This window comes from Aphis gossypii, unplaced genomic scaffold, assembly GCF_020184175.1.
Source record: "Aphis gossypii isolate Hap1 unplaced genomic scaffold, ASM2018417v2 Contig00931, whole genome shotgun sequence".
NCBI classification, from domain to species: Eukaryota; Metazoa; Arthropoda; class Insecta; order Hemiptera; family Aphididae; genus Aphis; species Aphis gossypii.
Genome location: NW_026083369.1, coordinates 4,015 through 27,141, shown reverse-complemented (window position 1 = coordinate 27,141; position 23,127 = coordinate 4,015). Strand labels below are relative to the sequence as shown.

The 23,127-nt window shown below is 34.2% G+C and overlaps 1 protein-coding gene across 3 annotated transcripts; it reads right to left on the bottom strand.

Moving 5' to 3' along the window:
• Positions 1-6,590: 6,590 nt before the first annotated feature.
• Positions 6,591-22,834, bottom strand: LOC114130094 (probable nuclear hormone receptor HR3). 3 transcript variants are annotated; one of them, XM_050210501.1, is made up of 9 exons: positions 22,816-22,834; positions 19,576-19,803; positions 17,316-17,886; positions 16,627-16,973; positions 15,893-16,062; positions 14,499-14,631; positions 13,815-14,039; positions 12,793-13,000; positions 6,591-9,892 (listed from the first exon to the last, which is right to left on the bottom strand). In XM_050210501.1, exons 1-9 carry the CDS (start codon positions 22,817-22,819, stop codon positions 9,784-9,786), a joined length of 1,995 nt encoding a protein of 664 aa, XP_050066458.1. In that variant the 5' UTR covers positions 22,820-22,834; the 3' UTR covers positions 6,591-9,783. The 3 variants fall into 3 exon arrangements, with proteins under 3 accessions (XP_050066458.1, XP_050066459.1, XP_050066460.1); XM_050210502.1 differs by having other exon boundaries at positions 15,893-16,059; XM_050210503.1 differs by lacking the exon at positions 22,816-22,834 and adding an exon at positions 22,107-22,360.
• Between the last annotated feature and the right edge of the window lie 293 nt (positions 22,835-23,127).

Genomic DNA, 23,127 nt, shown 5'->3' with positions numbered 1-23,127 from the left:
ATTGTTCACTTAACACCTACCTCGGATTCATCTACCAATGACCTATCTTACTCTTTGAAAATATTTAGTAATTACAAATAAATTACATATTGCTTTACCAAAGTTACAGCACACAAAATAAAACTGAGAAGCAAAATTGTTTTATAAACCATTAATTACATTTATTTAGGTATTAATATAAAATGTAAAGAAATTATTGAAAAATATGGTACTTATAATATCTGTAGGCAGATAGGTACTGGGAGGAAGTAATGCGAAAGCAGTCCCCTCCCGGTCATCGGTTCCAAACTGCAAAAAAACTAACTCTCGTAAAAAATACATACATTACTATACATTTTTAGGTTTTAAACTAACCAATTTTATCATGTTGTGTAATCATAGCATCATAATTCATAAATTCATTTCACGGTGAAATGATGCCTAGTCAACAGCGGATTGTTGAGATAGTTTTATTTAATTTTTAATAAACGATAAGGATACATTTTCAAGCCATAAATAAGAAAAAAGACCATTTAGTATAATGATAAATGTGATTTGCTGAAAAATGTATCCTTTCTTATAGACCGCGTAAAGTCACATTTTTTTTTTCGTGACTGTTTGTTATTCGACAGCGCCAAGCACAATTTAAGATAGTATGGTTGCCCAACGAATCATGTAAAGTGTACCGAAATCACTATTAAAAACAACTAGAACATTCACCACTAGCGCTTGAGTGTAATAGTGGCAATAGCCTATAAGCTCAAATTGAAATAACGCGCTGGCGGTGGCGCGTAGACGTGTAGTATAATTATTATACTATTATACGTTTGTACTACTATAATATAATATTTTGTAAAATAAAATATTAGTATTTTACTTCGTGATTTAACAATACACTATTTTATTTATTTTCTGTATTTTACATACGTGTAATATGTTAAAATTTGGATTATAACGAATTAAGTTTAAACAAATGACTTATGAAATAAACAAGTACCTAATTAATAGGTAACAATTTTAATATACTCAAATTAAAATACTTTAATTTCTTCTCTATGCTTTAGTCTTTTACAAATAATAAATCAAATAACTATTTAGAATTTATTTCATGAAAAAAATTGTATACAAATGTTATATATGTATTTATATTATATGAAACAGAAATAAAAATAAAAAACTTAATAATACCATCCATCATGTACTAACCAATTTTAAAATTTTTTTTTTAACTTCATTTTGTTTTTTATTGTTTTGGTTTAGTTGATAGCTCTATTAGCGCATTATCATGATCAGTTAGTATGTACAGATATGTGTTATAATATCTGTTTGGTGCAGGGCCTAAAATTAGTGTGTTTTGCTACTGCTCACCTATAATTCCATACTCCAAAATATTTTTAAATAATAAACATGGACTTAATATTACACATGTCTAGTACTAGTTTAGTAGTATCACTTTCCCATTCTCATTCTCATAATATATCCAAACCAATGTATTCTTTGCCCTTTGATGAAATTGATTACTGCTGATATAAACAACAAATCAAATTTTTGATTACCCCTTCGGTTACTTCGTAATGTGCCAGTAGTGTTGGTTTTGTGTTTTAGGAGTAAATTCGAAAGGTTAACACTATTATAGTAATTATCCATGAATAAGTGATGACCTTTATTTAGATTTGGAGCCATAAGCCTTAGCCCTTAGTACTAAATTGTCAATTTTTGATGTTAACGAAGCACTTGAGATTTGTTTTCCCTTGTACATTTCCATGTTTAAAACGTAACCTTCTGGTGAACAAAGTTCATGCAATTTTATGTCGTACCTACTTCGCTTTTTTTCCTTTTATGTAATGACGAAAATCTATCCTCCTACGGTGAAGAAGCAGGGACTCATCTAACAAGAGTTCGATGTGTAGGTAAAAAGCATTTTAAAAATTATCAATCAACATTGTGTACACCAGATTAAGTTTTTTCATTGGGCCATCAGCTACTACTATTTTTTCTTCATATTCAACGCTTAAACTATTCAGAAGTTGCTCAAACCGTCTTCCCGGTATAATTTTTTTAGGGATGGATTAATAATAATACAAAGGATTGTTTTGAGAATTCATCTCGTTTTTATACTAGTATTATTAATACTTATAATCAGGCTTGATTTAGAGTGGCGTATCCTATTATAATAATCTACATATTTATGAAAATATAACATCTTGTTTCCGTCGAGCACAGCAAAAACTCTTATTCGATGGAAATAACATATTTTTCTGGCCTTTAGCCTATTACTTAAAATGCAGAAGTGAAAAGTAAATTAAAACGTTAAATAAGCGCGTTTTCTATACGAACTAATAATATAATACTATACATGTGTATTGGGTTTACTACAATGTTAACAAATATTTGTAATTTATACTATCCTATAGAGGAAAAAATAACAGTTTTTCTTTTCAAATAAGTGCAAAAACTATTACCTTCACGCACAAGGTGCAAATATTTTTTTTCGTAAGTGGGAAATATAGATTTCATGCCCTATAAAGAGATTTAAACCATTTTTCTTTATAATCATTTCACTCATTTTATTATGGACATTATTTAAAGTATCTAGTTCTTTTGACCATTCTGGATATTGTTTTTCGTCTATGATGTAAGTTAAAAATCATTTTTCTAAGCAATTCTTGACATTGAGCTGGTATATTTGAAATATTTTCATTGGTATTGGAACTTGGATTAACAGAGGTAGTGGCATTTTCATTGTTTTCATTTAAAGCTGTAACACTGTTTTGAATTAATTGAATTTCATGTATTTCAATTTCTGTATTATTAGTAATTGAATACCAAGGATCAAGTGATATGAAAACATTATTTTGAAATATTTGTGGTAAACTTTGAAATGAACATCCAAGTACATAAATAAATTATGCACAAATATGTTTATACGACTAATGATATTTTTTTTTTTAATTCAAACATGTACAACTTAGTAATTGAAAATTTACCATCTATAAAGAAGAGTCACTTCCACTCTTTACTTCGAACAATAATTTATCTAACTCTATTTTTAAATTTTTTTTTCATTATAGATGTTCTGAGCAGCAGCATATTGAGAATATACATGTTTAACAAATGTTTCTGCCCATCTGTGTAAAAATAAAGATATTTCTTTTGATATTTGTTTATAATTTGATGAAAGTTTGTAATTTTTTGTCTGATATTTACTTAAAGTCTGTGATAAAAACTATTCTACTATATTTTCAATTATACTATTTAAGGACTTGTAACTCTGCATTTTCAAATAAAAACTCTTCAAAAATTTATTTTGAAACTCTACCCCATTTTTCGTAGCATCTTTTATATTATATTCTAATTTAAAAATTTATCCATCCATTTTTCTTCAACAATGTATTTTCATTAAATATCTTCACATAGGAATAAACATTAATCGTTTGCACCTCTTTTTTAATTCTCCATTGAGACAATGAGTTCTCTGTAATTTTATACTCTAGAAAGAAAATATTAATTTGACCATAATCATAACAGCTTGGCAATTATACTTTTTTGCAATATTTAATTGAAATCTCTTTTTTGTGTTTGTAGGATGATCACCCCGAAGTTAGGTGTCCTTACCTACTTATAAAACAAATTAAAATAAAATAAAAATGAATTGCAGTCCTTTCTGTTCACATTTAATAAAATGCTAAAATCTAATATATAACTATAATTAACCAGTTTGAGAATACTTACTAGTGTAATAATTCACAAATAAGTAATAAAGAATACATTATTCTGCACATTCAATAATAAAATTATCTGATAGTCTAATTTCACTAACTAGGTCTTCAGACGTTAAAGAAACTGGTAAGGTAGTCCAAAATTTTTTTCTATAATTTGGCTTTGATAGAAGTAATTTTTTTACTATTTCATTTTTTTTTTTTTTTCAAAGTTTAAACCTCATTGTTCTATAATTTTGTCTGGTTCATAATCAATAATGGTTTTTAAAAATTTTTTTTGTAAAAAGTCTAATTCTTTAGGTGCGTCATCAAAATTAATATGATATACCATTTTGGTAGATCCTTTAAAAAATGTTACCATCACTAGACTCGACAATTTAAAACCTTTTACCAGGTCATTCTTTATGGTAGTGGATCGTTTCTTGCTTGACTAATTAAAAAAATGTGTTTGATCAAAAATGTTTAAATTTTTTCTACTTTCCTTAATTTTATTTTTGAGATACACATAATCATGTATACGAGTGTGGCAATAAAATAACCAGACTTTTTAAATATAACCTAAACTATTAACATTAACTATAAAACGATTATTGAAATATGATGAAGAAACACCTATTTAAAAATACTATAAACACTGATGAAATCGGTTAATTTTCTTATACGTTAATAGCTTTGTTATTTGTGAGAGTTCGGCTTTACTGCCGAAAAGTGTCAGCTATAAAAATCAAACAACGTGTTAACATTCAATTTCTTATTAAATTAAAAAAAAACTGCCACGGAATCATTTCGTATGTCATGTGAAGTGATGAAACATGGATTTTTACATATGATCCTGAAACTAAAAGGCAATCCATGCATTGGAAGACACCAACTTCCCCAAGAATGAAAGTCGAGCAAGTCGAAATTCAAAGCAATGCTCATTGTTTTCTTTGACATTAAGGGAATAATTTTTATTGAATGGGTTCCTAGTAGGCAAACTATTAACCAATATTATTATAAAGATGTATTAATTAAATTAACAGAACGTGTTAAAAAAAAGCGACCAGATCTGTGGAAAAATGGCTGAGTTCTTCACCAAGACAATGCTCCAGCTCACAATACATTTGCAATTCAACAATACATTTTTAACTGAAAAAAATATTTCTATACTTCAACATCCCCGTACTCGCCAGACCTTGCTCTTTGCGACTTCTTCTTATTCCCAAAAATTATAAGTTTATTTTAAGGATCCCATTTTCAAACGGTCGATGATGTAAAAATAAAAACGGCAGAACTTCTAAAAGGGCTAACTGTAAGCGATTGGCAACATTGTTTTCAAGAATGGCAGCGACGTATGCAACAATGTATTGATGCTGAGGGAAGGTACTTTTAAGGTAACAATCATTAAATCTTAAAATTTTAAAAATAAATAACTTTTATAAAAAAAGTCTCGTTATTTTATTGACACACCTCTATTCCTTACTTGCTTAATTTTTTTCTCTATGCTTCCATGAACTCCATTTGCTGATATATGTGTGTTTTATCAAGTATTTAATAGTGACACTTTCTATAGAATTGTTGTGCTTAGAGTTCAAAGTGCAGATTAATACCCAATTTTTGTTTTGACTTGTGCAATTGTCAGCCCAAAAAATAAAAATTTAGGATCTCTTTCGGGGATCCTCGTCCACCTGGTCGCTTAGTTCCAACCAACACTTCCTCTTTGCTTCGCGGATCTCGGTCCGAAGTTTCCTTCTGGCAGTGATAAAACTAAGACATGTCTCCTGTGTTCTGGTTTGCCCCGCCCGTTACGACGGTGGGACAAACAAAACGAAAAATTTCTAATTGCTAAGCAATAAAACCTCAAGTTGGTCACTGGGTTAGAAGTAGTTAAAACTTTAATCTCCATAAAAATGAAAATTAATAAAAAAAAAATTAGAATGAAGAATCAATTTGTCCCCAAACTGAATCAATATGTCCCGATACCGATTCACTAAGTAACAAACAAATTAACTTTTATATCAACGAAATTTATGTATTAGTAGACACAAATTGCATATGAACATTTTCAGAATAAAATTTATAAGAACGACGTAATGACACATTAGAGTTCATAAATAACATAAGTTCAATACTCCCATAACAACTATTTTTCTATGTTTGAGATCAATGATCATGGTGAATATTGAATAATGATTTATAGAGTTCGTAAATTGAATCAATACAATTAATACTCATTGCATTATCCTGCACACGCCACATAATTCAATGGTTGATAGGTACATATCGAAGTTAGCTATAATAACTTATCGATAACGTCATGATTGCGATAAGTACTTACTTGCAGAACCTGTAGTTAAATCAACTATAATTGTTGTGAATAACAACGTTAAAATGAAAAATTAATATAAATGTACACACGACTAAAGTACCCAATAGTCTATAGCCATAACTGGACGATAGAAGATTTTTAACATCCTTAAAAATATTTTTAGTTACCCCAAATAACTCGATTAACAATGTTTTTATACTAGTGCATAATAATTAGTAACCTACACTTAATACTTGTTTTTATTTAAAGATGTCCATTTATATAATTATGAGCACAATTCAATCAGATGAATCCAATTTATTTTTAATTGTTTGTATCTATTCATTATATTATGTTATTATCATTTACGATCATAAATCATTGAATTTAAATTTTAAATTTTAACCAAACATTATTTATTACACTCTTCTATTGTTCAGAATGTTGATCCGCATTCGACGTACGACATTTAAGCGTAAGTAAATAGACGATGCGAAATGATAATATTATTATACGGCTCCTGATACACAACATACCTATGTGTTGTCGATGTAGTATTCTTTTTTCTTAAAACAGTATAATAGACAAAAAAAAAAACAAAAATATACCATATAATCTACATGCGTATATATCTATATAAATATATATATATACATATATTTATATATTTTTTGTTGTTTTATAATATTATCTCTCGTTAAACAATAATGATAATAATAATAATAATAATAATAATAATAAGCGATAATAATTAATTAATAACAATAATAATAATAATAATAATAATAATAACACGGAGCACCTTTTCTAGTAGTAGTGGAAAACGAAAAGAAATAAAAAAAAAAATATAACTGAAACACAACGAGTGTATACCTATATAATATATATTATAATATACGCGTTCCGGAAGAGGACGAGGATGAGGTGACAAACATTATAATATCATTGATTATAGATGATGATAATTACTATCTAAGACCAATGATAAAATATATATGTATATATATATCAATTGCTATTACATAAGATACGAGAACAAACGATAAACGTAATTTAAAAAATATACAATAAAATGATATATATTATTATGTGCGCGTGTTTTACTTGACTGTTGCAGTATACAACATAAAAATATTTTGTTTGTTTTTCATATAATAATATAATATATATATTCTTATCTAATAATAAAATGACAAATTTTAATAAAATTCATAAAATTGCGGGCAGGCGCAAATAATAATAATATTAATAATAATAATTATAAAAAAAACAATAAATCGTTTTTTTTTTTTACCGTAAAAAACTATCGTAATATAATATACTATATATGTATATATATATATATAGTATACCAATTTAATAATATAATATATATATATATATATATATTATATATTATATATAATATACTCTTTGTATGTATTATATATATATATATTAAAAATCGTATTTTACAAATTTTCACTCCGTCTTCTTATCGATTAATTTCACAATATAATATTACCCCACATCACGTTAAATTTCCTATTCATTTTTATATAATATCATAATAATTAAATTAACGAAAACAAATTAAAACTATTCGCGTATTCTAATAATATTTCATATGATAGGTACATTCATATTATTATATATTACACGTATACATAAATAAAAATACGCAGCCGGTGCCATATTACGATCGTCGTCGTCGTCGTCGAACGACTTGCGAATAAAACACACACGTACATATATAATATGCACTACGACTGAATTTGCCGTGTCACCACACTATTTTACACAAGCGCGCGTGCGCGATGTACATAATATAATATGGTTTAAGTTATCCTATATATTATATACACATAATAATGATATTACTTTAAGTCGCTCGGAGAGAGAAAAAAAAAACAGAAAAAAAGTATTTTGTAGTAGATGACGACGACGACGACGACGACGACGACGACTTTTATACAATATTATAATTTACACAAAATACAAAAACACGTAACACATAATTTAATAATAATAATAATAATAAGAATAATTATACTTAAACGCGAGGTGGCGGCGGCCACGTTTTATTATTTTATATTTCTCTATCTACACGACGTAATAATAATATTATACGCGTATAATAAAATAGGCAGTATAATAATATATATATCCTATAAAATATCGTACCTAAACGACGTGTACAAAATATGATAATATAGGTAATAATGTTTAATATATCGCGCGCGGAATTTATTCGACATCGAGATTATGTATAATAATTAGGTACGACAGTGACAGCTCTATACAAGTGTGTGTGAGTACATAACGTTACGTGTGTATGCGTGTGTACAATACGATATAATAATATGACGTGACGAGTGTGTATAGAGAGTAGTAGTGAGTTTCTATCGATTAATAATGATAATAATAAAATATAATATGTATTGTTTTCCTCGGTTTTTCGTATGAATTGTACGAGTTTTCGAATGAATGGAAAAAAAAAAAGAGTAAACAATAACGATGATAAACAAACTCTCCTCGGCCGCCGGCACTGTTTTTTCCCCCGTTTCTTCGACACGATTTCGGTATGATGTATCATAATAATTATTATTGATCACAATAAACGTATTCGAATCGTAATGATAATATTTTATGACGAGTATACGGCGGGCGTGCGACGGCGCACACTAACACGGCACTAAACACTATTATTATTATTATTATTTACAAAGACGACAAAAAAAAATCAAAAAAAAAATTGAGTGCAACACGTAGGTACGCTGACCGAAAACGAAATTATTTTATTAATGTTCCCCGAAAAAACGACAAATAATACAAACAACAATAATCGTCGCGATACACGACGACCTGTTACAATTGCGCGTGGTATTATATTATTTTTGTGTGTACACTCCGCTTTGTCGATTTATATGTTATTATTATTATATAACGTGTGCGCGGTACGTGTAGGATCGTCGTCGACTGCGATTAACCTATCACCTAAACAAACACGACGAGCTCGATCCGAAGATTAACAGACGACAGAAAACGACGAAATCTTTCGTCCACCCACACACACACACACACACACACACACATACACACTCGCATGATCTCCTCCCGCAACGGAAATCGGTTTTTTTTTTTTTTTTACAAGCAAAGTTCTTACAATATTTTGAGACCGGGAAAAAATTCATACAAACATAATGTACAATTATTATACCTATTCATTACGCCGTACTTGCGGGGGATTTACGTCCCGTACATATTATAAAAAAATACTATACAACAACAACAGTAATAATAGTAATAATAATAATAATAATAATAATAATAATAATATCAATATTCTATTTCATAAACACGCGATATATATTATATATATATATAAATATTATGAGACGCTACCTTGTAACAAAACAACACTATACATAATATTATTACATAATTGAATATAATATGTAACAGCGGTGTGTGATCTCGCGAGATTTTGCGACTTTTTTTTTTCCTTTTATCTTATCTTTTTTATATTAAAATATAATATACTAATAATATAATATAATATATATATAATATATATATATATGTTACACAGCCCGTCTGCGACGACTTTGCTATACTCTGCTGCTACTGATCCTCTCATTGCAGTCCACCGGCCAAAGAGATCACCGACGCGATAACGATCGTAGACGACGAGTCTCTCGCAGAGTCGTCACCGCCGTCGCTACCACCGCTTCCGCCACCACTGCCGCCGCTACCATCGCCGCCGCCGCCGCCGTCATCGTCGTCGTCGTCGTCGTCGTCGTAGCCTTCCTCCTCAGATCAACTGCCGTCAACCGAGAAAAGTTCCTTGTGCAGAGCAGGGAATTCCAAGTGTGGAACCGTACGACGCAACTTGGCTAACGCTTCCATGTGCAGCATTCCCAGTTGCCTGAGGAAAAACAACCAATCCGTTAGTCATCACGAAGTTATGCTGTTATTTGCACATATTTTATGGAGTATTCATATTAGTTGAGTAATACATGTGTGAAGCACACTAGTAAAATTATCCCAAGGCGAGGGGGTAATACACGCCAAATAAGTTACTTTCAAAATAAGTGAAGAGATTTTATGAACATTTCATAAATAATAACGTATCACCTATAATACGAGCTCATATTTATGCGTTTTCCAGGAGCTACATTTTACAACGTTTTTTGAACAAACTGTATTCTCGAGAGCCGACGTAATCGCGGGAACAATTTCGAGTGAATTCGAGGAAACGCGCGTCAAATAATACGAAGCACTTAACTTTTTAATTGTATAATGTTAAGTACATTTAAAACAATTTAATTTCGAAGTATAAATCATTTAAAACATACTATGCACATAAGTATCAAGTGAAAAGAACTTTCAATATAAAACTTTGTTAAAGGTTTATGTCCGAATAAAATTAACCTTACCACATCTATCATGAGTTATTCTGGTATATTATAAATGTACAATTTAAATTTTTAACAACGATAAAAAATAAAAGAATGAGAAATCTTAAACGCTTTACACATTTGGGCAGAATTGATTACAGATATATTAAATATATATTGTATGTACAATACAATGGCCCACCCTGAAATTGTCTAACCCTCTACTGTCCATATTTTAAGTTTTACTATATACGCGCATACACATTACATATATTATACATTATTATATTATTTATATATCATAGTAATTTCTGATATAATAAACATTTAATTTTAAAAAAGTTAGAAGTGTTTCAGATTTAACTACATTGTATATTTACTTCTATAAGTCTTCTATTTATATCAATAGATTGATAGATTAGTTACGTATTAACGACATCGATCGAAAAAAATCAACATATTATAACGTGTATAGATAAATAATTAAATATTAATTAATAATAAATAAATAATAATTGTATACCATAGTAGTATATGGAAGAAGATTTAGGAATTTAATGGCTATGCCATTAATAATTCATTTGAATCTATCAAAAATTAAATTCCTCTTAGTTGGCTCTATCAGAAAAAATCGAGGAACTGCTACTGGATAGAAATTAACTTATTTGCGCCAAATAAGAATTTTTTATATACTTCAAACCGTACGTGTCATACAAAAAAAATGTTTAACTTTTTGTTTAATATATTTTTGTCTATCTGTTTATCTAGCTTAAAATGTATTAAACATAATACATGTTATAACTGGTCAAGCTGTGTATTATCAGTTGTAAATAAGAGAGAAATCACGTATGTATGAGTTTTGAGGTATTGATCAATTTTATAAATAAATAAAAAAAATATATATTATTTTTGATCATAAATTGTAAATGGTTTTCTTTAATATTAACTATTTTGTAAAAAAAATATAAACCCGTATTTCGTTTGTTGTTAAAAATATGAAAGAATAAACCCACGCACCACGTACCTACACCATAAATTCAGCACTCAAAATATGATGAATTTTTATTATTGGAAATGTTAGAAACATATTCGGTATTCCTATTTCTGCGTACTTCTGTGACTACCGCAGCAAAACTCGTATTTATCGCACAAGCAGTGGCACGGCGGGTGGGTTAAGCTGACACGTATCTACAAGGCGGAAATTTGATTCATATACGGGGCGGTAATATTTGGCATTTCCAGTGGTGGATGTAATAGCCTTAATATAATCACCCGCTCCTTTCACACTATATATATAATATATAATATATATGTAATATGTATTGAATAACCATCTACGCGCTCAACTGTATATTTGAAATTCTAAACAAATCGTATTTCCGACCTACGGCGGTACGTATGGCATCGTTGCTGCTATTTATCTGTTCTAGTAGTAGAATATAGACGAAAATGTTTTATTCAGTCGATTACACTCTGTTCGCGTGCAAATTGTACGAGTAAACATTTAAACCACAACCACGTGAAAAAAATCAAAATCAATCACAATTTTCTAGCTCACTGATAAATATTTTGTAAAGAATGCTGACATTTCGATGTTGTCATAAAAGGGCGAGGCGGCTGCTTTCTAGATAAATTTATTTTGCTCTTTCATAATTAAGTGAAGTTTATTTACAAGAAATATTAAATTCGTCGATCTGAGAGTAACTTTATATATCGACAACAAATTAATAATATTAATTAAAAGTTTTATGAAGAAGGAGTGACTAAAGTTAAGAAATTTGTAGCCAAAATAATAAAGCTTATAATTTATTCTACCACAACAAATTTATACAAAACATATTTCAACTTTTACTAAAGGTACCCTCATAAATACCTAGATATAATTAACTAGAAATATGCATAAAAATATTTAATTTTAATAAACTTTTTAGTGGAACGATGATGCTGTATTGAGAAATAATTTGTTATGCTGTAATGAAAGGTAACTAATTTAATTTTTGAATTGATGCGTAATTTTAAAATAATATATCAGTAGGTAACTGGGTAAAGTGGATTTAATTATTAATGATGGAGTATGAGAAAAAACTTGATGCTTTGTTTATTTGTTTTTATTTATGTTAGTATTGAATTATGCAATTATTTGTTATGTCTTATAAATTTAATATATTATTAATTATTAATATAATACTTATACATTTCTTACACTGTTACACTTAATACCAATTAGTGACATTAAAACACGAAGCCGAAGTTAATTTCACGTCTTTTAATGCATAAGCTCAGAACAATTTTGTAAAATTAAATTTAATGTACAATCTAACTCTACATATTATGTATTTGAAGTGTTATTATAATATATGATACATGATCATAGTTTATCTATTTTAACTCTAGCTTTAGCCTAAATTGTATAACAATAAGTTCTCACCTCAGTATCGGGATCTTTTGTATGAGAGCATCGCACACTTGATTCTGCTGCTGTTGCTGCTGTTGGTGATGCTGTTGCTGGTGTTGTAGATCGACGGTGGCTGCAGTTTTGCCACCCGCAGTTCTATGATCGAGCTCCATACGTAGAGCTCGCAGAATAGCCTGTCTAAGACGACCAATTTCCACAGTGCCTTTCAAGCCTTGCCGATCTGTGACAAAATGCAATCGTCAAATAAAATAATTTTCATGTGAAAATGTTACTAAACGGTTATAGGTATATAAAGCCACACAACAAACTAGATCGTTGACTTGTGATAAGAAGTAAAAACACACTAGTCTTGAATGTGGTAATATTGCGGGGAATAATGGTAAATATTTGTCAATTTATTTTGTGTAAAATTTCTGTGAAACTTACAGTCAATATAAAAATATATATAACACTCCCAGGAAATTCGGAAACGTTGCTATTTTAAAGCTAGCTGAAGCTGAGAATATCTTTGGAACTATTTAAGCATATTATAGTGGCTTCATGATATAATAAATATATAATGAGAATACATTATTCCATTACGAGGCCATAAAAATACAAACAACTATTGTCGACAGCGGTCATTGAAATTTATTGGTGAGATTATTCAAATTAAATGTATAATAATAAATTACAAGAAAAGTGTATCAACTATGAAATGTCTGCGATCGACCATTATAAAGATATAAAGTAACTTAGATTGTATAAAAATGGATCCAAATTGTTTATCGACAAGTCCTATAGAGATATGGAGATATAGATATACCCTTCACCCATCAAAATCTCATTTATTTAATCAGATTCCAAACCGGTAGTATATGTCAGGGAATATTCCAGTAGTTATGCGTGATAGGTAAAAGTCATATTCTTAAATACATGAATACGCTAATACTAGCTCTGCAATCTAGTTCATTATATTCATCTACATTCTACAGTGTTAATAATACAATAAACTTATAACATAATATGTATTATCGTTTACGCAAACTACCAACCTGGCGAAAGCAACACGACGGCCGAGTACAAGGCTAGCTCGGTTTCAGTAAGTTTCAACGAAGCAACGGAACGGCTCACTTCGAAAGCCAACGAGACCAGTTTCTTTTCGACCGCATCTTGCGTGTAAAACGCGTCAGCAGGAAGTAAGGCGTCTGCGTAGTAGACACAGTCCCGGTGTAAGTCGTAGTGTCTGGACATCCTCAGCACTGCTAACTCGAAACTTCCTGTTGGGACATCGGAGATATTAGTTTCACAAATGATACGATTGCCAGTGTTTATCACCGGCATAGATATATTATATGAAACATATATGATCTATAGATGAGACTGGCAGAAAATTATTGACATAAGAAAAGCAACCATGTATTAATTTTAAAATATCTGTTGCGAAGCTATTTTATTTTACGGCAAAGGTAATTTAGTATTTCGGCAAAGATTTTTTTCGAACGCCGTATGTTGAAATGTTTATAAGACATAATATATACTCCCGCTAAAGCTGTGTGGGTTGCGTTTGACTTTATAACCATACGATTAAACATCAAAGGCAGGAAACAGCTTCAGCAAGATTATTTCCCCTTTATCCGGACAGACTCAATCTTGTACGGGTCCCGCTGTTAAGATTATTCCGCTGGTCCATGTAATATTTAAACATATGTACCACTCATAACCAATGCGCAACTTACCCGCTTTAAGTAACACGATCTGATCGTCTTGCGATAGTTTCATGAATCCTGGCACCATTTTGGCAAACTCTATAATCTGCTGGATGACGGACGTTAATTTTTGCGCGCACTCCAACCACAGCTCTTCATGAGGCTAAAATTACAAATTTTCAAAATTAATTACTATTATGCTGTCATTGCACGTACGTCGTGCATAGCTTATAATTGATAATATTTTCAACCCCATAGAGTATAAACACTTAAACATTATGTATAATAATAAGTCATGTTAAATTATAATATTATATAATATGAACAAAAATCTAAGAAATATCGTTTTAAGACAGGCTTAAATAAAATATTTATATTGGCTTAAAAATATACACGACTTAAAAATTAATATTTGTCGAGATAAAAACAGCAACAATTTTATAAAATTTAAATACATGTATATAAATAATAATTACAAAGTTTATTAAAAACAAGTGTTAATTTAAATAATTAATTAAGTTAATTCCAAAATTGATTTCTTTAAAGTTCTTTCTTTTTTAATTGATAAACCTATTACTGAACTTTATCTACTAGAGTGCTATTCTGCCTGAAAAATAATGCAAGTGGGTTTTCCTGTATAATATTAAAATTTAGTCAGTGTGAGGTTTGAATGGTTTTAACCCTTCTTGACTTTTGTCTTTGAGACAGCGCGAGTAGAATAAACCACTGAGGGCCTACTTAGCCTATATAGTAGAGCGTGTCATGTGTTCTAATGTCATGTATTTTAACCTCGAGTCAAGCATTTGTTTGGTGTTAGAAGTTTAAATATATTCAAAATGTAATTTAATTAATTGAATCAAAATTGTTTTTATATTTAGTTAATAAAAATTGGTATGAAAACAGTTTAAACACTGAATAAATATATTTAAGTGAAATTAATTTATAATTTAAACTTGTTATATACGTAGTTTATTATCATGATATTTCATTTGTTTCGCCGACACTGTTTTAATTATATATATTTATATATTATGTCTGCCAAAACTCAATCTATCATTAGAGTTGGCCGATTTCTAATAAAACGCTCTATGGATTTTTAAAATAAAATTCATCTAGACTAACAGGGAGAAATTAATAACGATTTCATATTTTTGATTTAAATATAGATAATTTTCCAATAAAATCAAACATGCAAGATATTTTTGAATTACGAGCACGATGACGTAACAGTCTTAAAAGCCATAAATTTACAACGTCACAGACCATCTCTTGAACTTTGCATTCACGTTGTAGTACATTAATTATATATATATATATATATATAACGTTATAAGCCGGAAAGTTCCGATTTTCAACACTCCCAACCCAGCCCATCCACTGACAGTACATAATATCATACACAGTTATAGCCAACGACAACTTACCATGGTTTTGTACATTATCAATTTGTCGGCTGTCGCCTTGTTGGCCGCCGCCATGGTAGCCGTTCGGTACATGCCGTCGTGTATCTGGTCGAGAGTGTAGAAACACGTACGGGCGTGAGCGTCGGCTATGGTTTTGCTCAGTAGCTCGCTGATCTGGACGGCGTCTGCTGCTGAAATCAGTAAACACACAAAAACGTTAAACACACAAATATACATACGATTATTATTATTATTGAGCCACCAAGATGTAACCGCGTTATACGAGCACTACTACACTGTGGTGCTCTATGAAAGTGTGTGCACAAAGTCAGAGAGCTAACCTACGACTCAACGTGTTTTAAAAGAACAAAATATGTTTTTATATATTTATTTGATTATTGTCACTTAAAACGATCATGGTCAATCTCGGATTTAGCGAAATTTTCAGGAGAAACAAAAAACTGTTTGGTTGATGTGCATTTTGAAAATTAGTATGCTTGAATAATTATTTACTCTATACAACTTATTGGTAATGCGTTTTTTTTTTTTTTTTTGAAAAAAAGGATTTTTAATTAATGAAATTGACGTTGACAATGTCATATTCGCATTTGAGATAAACGATGAAGAAATTATGATTCTCACAGTGGACATTTCGTTCTAACCTCAAAACTAATCATGCTACATGTCGTGATCGTTACATACGTAGGTCGTAGGTACCTATACTTCTCGTGTTAGCGTTTGTTGTACATACTGACCCGAAGAAACGGCAGCCGTAGAACCGGAAACGCCGGCCATTAAGTTGTCCTGTGCTCCGGACGCGACAGCCGCCACAGACGACACTTCCATGTCACCGCCGTAGGTGGACGTGGCCGCGGCCGTCGACGGTGTCGTGCTGGACGCCGCCGGTGTCGTGCTGTCGGCCACGTAGTTGCTGCTCGTTGCCGCCGTGTCGTATGGTGGCGGCACGGAACCGTTAGCGCCGGACTGCACCGCCGACGAGGTGGCTGCAGCCGCGTACGCCGCGAACGTGTCCACCACCAGAGATGCGGCTGCTGCGGCTGCGTTCGATCCACCGTTGCTGTTGTAACCGCCTCCTCCATATCTGCGAACGTCAAAGTTGACATGAGTGAAACGTGTTTATATTATACACGATGTCGTGATATTATAATAGTAATAACCACAATAATATGTTGTACCAAAATGTTCTCATACAGATACTACCGCGGTTTTTATTTTTCGAATCGCTCACCGACGGATAGCATCGATCGCGAATTTAAAACATTATATTTATTTCGCTGTGACCGACGCCACTGCAGCAGTATACGACGAACACCAGTATAACCGAACCCGTTTGCCTGACCGCGAAAATAAGAACATTTTGGCCTCGCGACATCGCATTCGTCTCAAACGATAACAATAATGCACATAGGTACTCTGTACTCACCCGACTCCCGTGCCACCGTTGGCTCCGTTGACGCCACCGCCGGCCGCGGCGGCCGCTGCTGCTGCGGCGGCTGCTGCTGCGGCGGCCGCGTAAGCGTGCTGCACGTTGCTGTTGATGTTGAACTGTTGCTGCTGACCGTGTAGCTGGTGCTGCGGGTGCTGTTGTTGCTGTTGCTGTTGCTGTAGTTGCTGCTGTTGCTGCTGTTGTTGCTGCTGCTGTTGCTGATGGTGGTGTTGCGAGAGATGTCCGCCCCCGCTGTGTAATTGGTGTATGCGTAGCCCGTGATCGGCAGTGCTGGAGGGCATCTGCTGTTGCTGCTGCTGCCCGTGTCCGTGCTGTCCGTGCTGGTCGTGGTCGAACACTGACGAGTCAGCGGCCACGGCCGCGGTACCGCCGTTGCCGCCGCCGGTCGTGGTCGAACAGCAGTCGATGGCCGTGGTCTGCGCGGCCACCGCCGCAGCAGCGGCCGCGGCCGCGGCTGCTGCTGACGAACGCATCTGGGCCCTGTGGAAGCGCACTTCGTCTTCGACCTTTTCGCGCTGTTTCTTGCTCATGCGCCCGAATTTCACCGCTGTACACGAGCAATGCCCGGAAAACAAAAACGGACGTATATTATAATAATATTACATAAAAATCACATTAATATCATTCGTGCGGTCGTTGTACGGGCGTGCAATACAGTGCAAAATACAATGCACGGACGACGGGTCGTGATCTACATTGGATATCGTTTAATTTAACTTCCATCGTTGGAATACGTATTTATTTATTTTTTATGCCCGCAGAGGGTTATCGATGTGTTAAGTACTCCCACAGAGTTTATTCGAGTTCACCCCTTACCCTCAAAGACAGGATTCAATACTTTGTTTGATGTATATACCTATAAACTCAGTAGATATACGCTTATAAAATTATTTTATACGACTTTAATGGTAGGAAGGGGTCGTCAAGATCCGTAGACCTCCCTGGTCGAGCCATCGATTTTCAGCATCGCATTTATTGCATTTTTATATGTGATTTATGTCAGCGCACGACTGTACCACAACTGTGACGATTCGAATTTATTACACAACACGATTTCGATCGATATGCATTTATTATAGCGCCAACGTAGCAAATCTTCTGTAATATACTAATATCGTACACGTCACAGCAGGTAGTCGGTCGAACCAATACAATACATTTTGTAGAACAATGTGTCATAAACAGTGTAAAAATAACATTGCGATTGTGCTTTTGAAAATGTTCAAACAAATATCTGTCGTCAGTGTGACGGCGGGGCTAAGTATAGCATCGAGTATATTTATTGCACTACTGGATGGTAATGGTTACACCGATATTATAACGATAATGTGCGCGCCCACTAGATGAGACGTCGGTGAATGCGTAGGCGTTCGTGTATGTTTGGTTGCGTTGACACCCCGGGTCGAGAGTAGGTTATTGACTCGATTGTGTGTTTAACCCCAGCGCCGACATCGCCATTACACAAATCGCGTTTTACAAAAAGCACAGGAAATTATAATAATATATTATACGCGTCGAGCTATGTATAGATATATAAGTATGGAATACATAATAATATAATACAATTGACCAAATTCGAAACGTTCTCGTGATGGTTACATCGTTTATTTTACGTAGTCGTTTTGGTCGCGTATTCTAACTAATAATTAAGTATAAATAAATGAAACAATATTAAAATAAACGTATAAAAGGGTTAGGCGCGTACGAGTGAACTCGAAGACCTTCAAAATCTGTCCCCCACAAATTCGCCCTCGATCAACCCTCCCACCCCGTCGTCGTGGGATGTAGCCTTAAAATAATAACGAACAACGATACGACGATAAAACGTCAAATCGAGAGTATGCATCACGGTGATGGGCGAAACGAGGGGTATTTAAGAGTCGACCGCCCCTCTGAAGACTTTTTCAGAGATGTGTGGATCATCTCCAGATGGTGATGGTGCGTGGGGTATATCAGATAAAAATAAAGAAAAAAAGTCCCGTGAATTATTCAACCGCCCTCCCCCCCTCATACATGACAGGAGTGATGGTAAAAAGGACATTGGATAAGACACGCTCGCCACCGGCCGCAGCAATTTTCAAAGTTCGTCACGCGGTACCGGTAGCACCGCATTATACAACGCGTCGTAATTAAATAATTGTCGTCGTACACACACACTGCAAACACATCACTCGCGTTTATATAACCACACACCATGTACCTATACGGGTTGTAATGTAATATATGCAAAACTTACCGTCACGGGACATGCCCAGCCGCAGGCATTTCTGGAGCCGGCAGTACTGGCACCGGTTTCTGTTCACGCGGTCCACCACGCAATTCTTGTTGCGCGGGCACTGATAGTTGACCACGGACGACTGCGACCGCCGGAAGAATCCCTTGCAGCCCTCGCACGTGATCACGCCGTAGTGGACGCCGCTGGACTTGTCGCCGCACACTTTGCACGGTATGATCTCGATTTGAGCTGAAACACGAGAAAAGGACAAAAACGATTAGCTCATCACGTCGTATATTATTATTGTCATTGAGTGTATTCGCGTGGGACGGGTAAAAAAGTCGTCGTCTTTATCGTGACATTTTTTTCTAAAGATCCAACGAACTTTCGTTCGATCGTCCGACGACGACGACGACGACGTACGACCGTCATCGTCGTCGTCGTCGTCATCGCGTCCGAATCTCCCGCGTCGCCTAGCGGACGTCGCGATACCGTGCGCAACATAATATATTTGCGATACGTTATTATTGGCAGATATCATAATATATTATAATAATATTATATAACGCGATAGGACTGCACGTCGGATACGCGTGTGACGACGACGAGACGTTTTCGCAAACGATTCGCACCGAAACGCGTCAGCGGACAGGTATCGCCCTGTATACGCACGACGATGATAATCGGTCAACCGTACGCCGCGCGTAAGGTCATACGCAGACACACTCTAATCCTAGCCCCCCTACCCCCCCCCCGTATCCCCTTCCCCGCCGCCGGTCCACTCCCTTTGTGTGAATAACATAATATATATCCGTATATATTATAAATGTAATGTTGCGATACACTCGGCGCGCATACATTACAATAAATAATAATATATATATTATTATGATTTATGATATATTATTATTATTATTATCGTACACATAATAATAATATATTGTAATATATGTATCGGAACGGCCGATACGACGACGACGACGGCGGCGGCGTACCTGTGCGCGTACAATACAAAATAACAATAATTATTATTATTATTATTATGTAAGGATATTATTATTATTATTATCGTTCGTCGACTCCGACGACATTATCGCGACGGCAGACGACGACTGAGCTGTCATGTGCGTCGTAAGTACCCGCCGCCGCCGCCGCCGCCAGCAAAATATCATCATCACATCGCGCGATATTCATCGTTCGCCGCGCCGTTATCTCGAGATTTTTTTTTTTCGTTTTTTATTCAGAAAAAAAAACTACCGATTCTCCGAGTTTATGAAAAAAAAAAAAAACGCTCTCCGGCACAAGCACGTCGCGAGCGCGCGAGACGTAAAAGACGGCGGCGGCTCGCGGCCGAGCGAAGCGATCGACGTAATACGCGTTCGCGCCGCACACTACAGAGGTTCAACGACCTTGTTGTTTGCTGAATATTGTTGTATATTTTATTTATTTTTATATATATAATGTACAACACACACAGACACACACTCGCACAAGAGTGAACTGGCGCGTATATATAAATTATTATTATTATCATTATTATTATTATTATTATTGTACCGAACAGAAGAAAATTTTTATATATATTGACAACGACGACGACGACGACGACGACTTCATACGAGTGGTTTTATATCACATTATTATTATTATTATATGCATGACGTCGTCATAGTTGCCGCCGCCGTCGTATTTAACGAAATCGATTTTACACCGCGCAAATTATCCGTCACCACCGAGAGGTGAAGCGATACAAGTGTTGACGACGAATTTAAAATAATATATACATTATTATTATATTTTATTAATATTACGCGCGACTTATGTGGAAGCTCGAGGGGGGGGGAGTATGTCATTAGTGGATGTTACAAATCGAACGAAAAGCTTTTTTTTAAAACCTGCACTGTCGCGGCGGGCGCCGCGTAGTTTTCCCGTTTGTTTCGCGTTGTTATGTTTTTTTTTTTTTGTTTCTGATTTGTGTACGATATTCTCGCGTGATATTCGTACTCGGAAAAAAAAATAATAATAATAAAAAAACAGCCAACGGTACCACCACAAAGCACCGTCGTCGTCGTCGTCGTCGTCCTAGTCATATAGCCGTATTATATAGTATAGTATAGTCAGCTGGCCGGCCGCGGAGTTCAACGACCTACAGGGCCAACGGCGGCGGCCGGATCGTTACCAACAACACAGACACACATACACGCGTACACTATATGTACGACGACGATTACTGCTTTGTATATTATTATTATAAACTTATAATAATAATAATAATAATAATGATAAATTATGCGATGTGTACTATTGCGTATTGTGCGCGCGCGACGCGTAACATAATATAACATTATAATATCTCGAACGTAGTATTATTGTAAAAACGGCGTAAACCGCGCGACGACGAAAATAGACTCCGCGAGACGACGACGCCAGCCCGCTAGGCCGTACAACGCGCGCCGCCGTCGTCGGATTGCGAACCGGATAGACGAACACGATAACACTATTTTAACGATAATAATAATAATAATAATAAATAAATAAAATAAAATAACTACTGTGTTGTTATTGTCGTCGTTGTCGTCGTCGTCGTTATTAATTAACGTGCGGTTTGGACGTTGGGTAAACGTATAAAAAACGATCGGGAGAAAAACGAATCGAAAACGAGCTCTGCGGGACAAACGTGGACGACGAGAACAAAACGAAGAGATATTACCTAATCGCGTCGAGATGCGGAACGCGATATACGATCGTGATATTATTGTACTGCGGCGGGCACCGTCGTACACGACACGACGACGACGATTGCGAAAAAAAAATAAATATATATTATATATTATATATTAATACGCGAGCCGCGCGAACGAACGAATGCCGCCACACAGACGTTATCGTCAACGGTCGCCGGAAATAGCCGAAAAGTTTAAATACGAACTCTCTCGGGCGCGCGCGCGCGCGACCGCGATCGCGTAGTCCGAAATAATATATTATTTATATAATATATCTATATAGGTACCTACACGCAATATTCGGGACCCGCGACCGTTCGCTTTTCGCCGGACGGATAGACGTCGTCGTAAAACAGCCGTTCGTATAAGTTTACGACTCGGTATACGGATATTATTATACTCTCGTACGTCGTCGTTGTTAGTGCTCACCAAAGTGCGTATTAATATTTTTTACCTACTCCATAGAATATTATAACATTATAATATTGTGTGTATTATAATAATTTACAATACACAATACAAGCGTATCAGATCGTACCCATTAAAATACCGTTAATCCGGGCGCGCGCGTTGTCCGGCCGGACCGTAACCCCTTTCCGGCGCGCGAGCGTTACCACTATATACCGGTATCCAGTAATAATATTCCAGTCGTGTTCGAAATAATAATAATATTGTAATGAAAAATATAAGAAGTATATTATAATGATTATTATTGCAATATAATGACGATAAATATATTTAAAAATGATAATATCTGTAGTAGGTATAATACGTGTGTGTAAAGGTGTGCGCCGCGCGAGTAAAACGACGACTGCTGCCGCGACGAGTGCGGCGTGCTACGTATAATGTG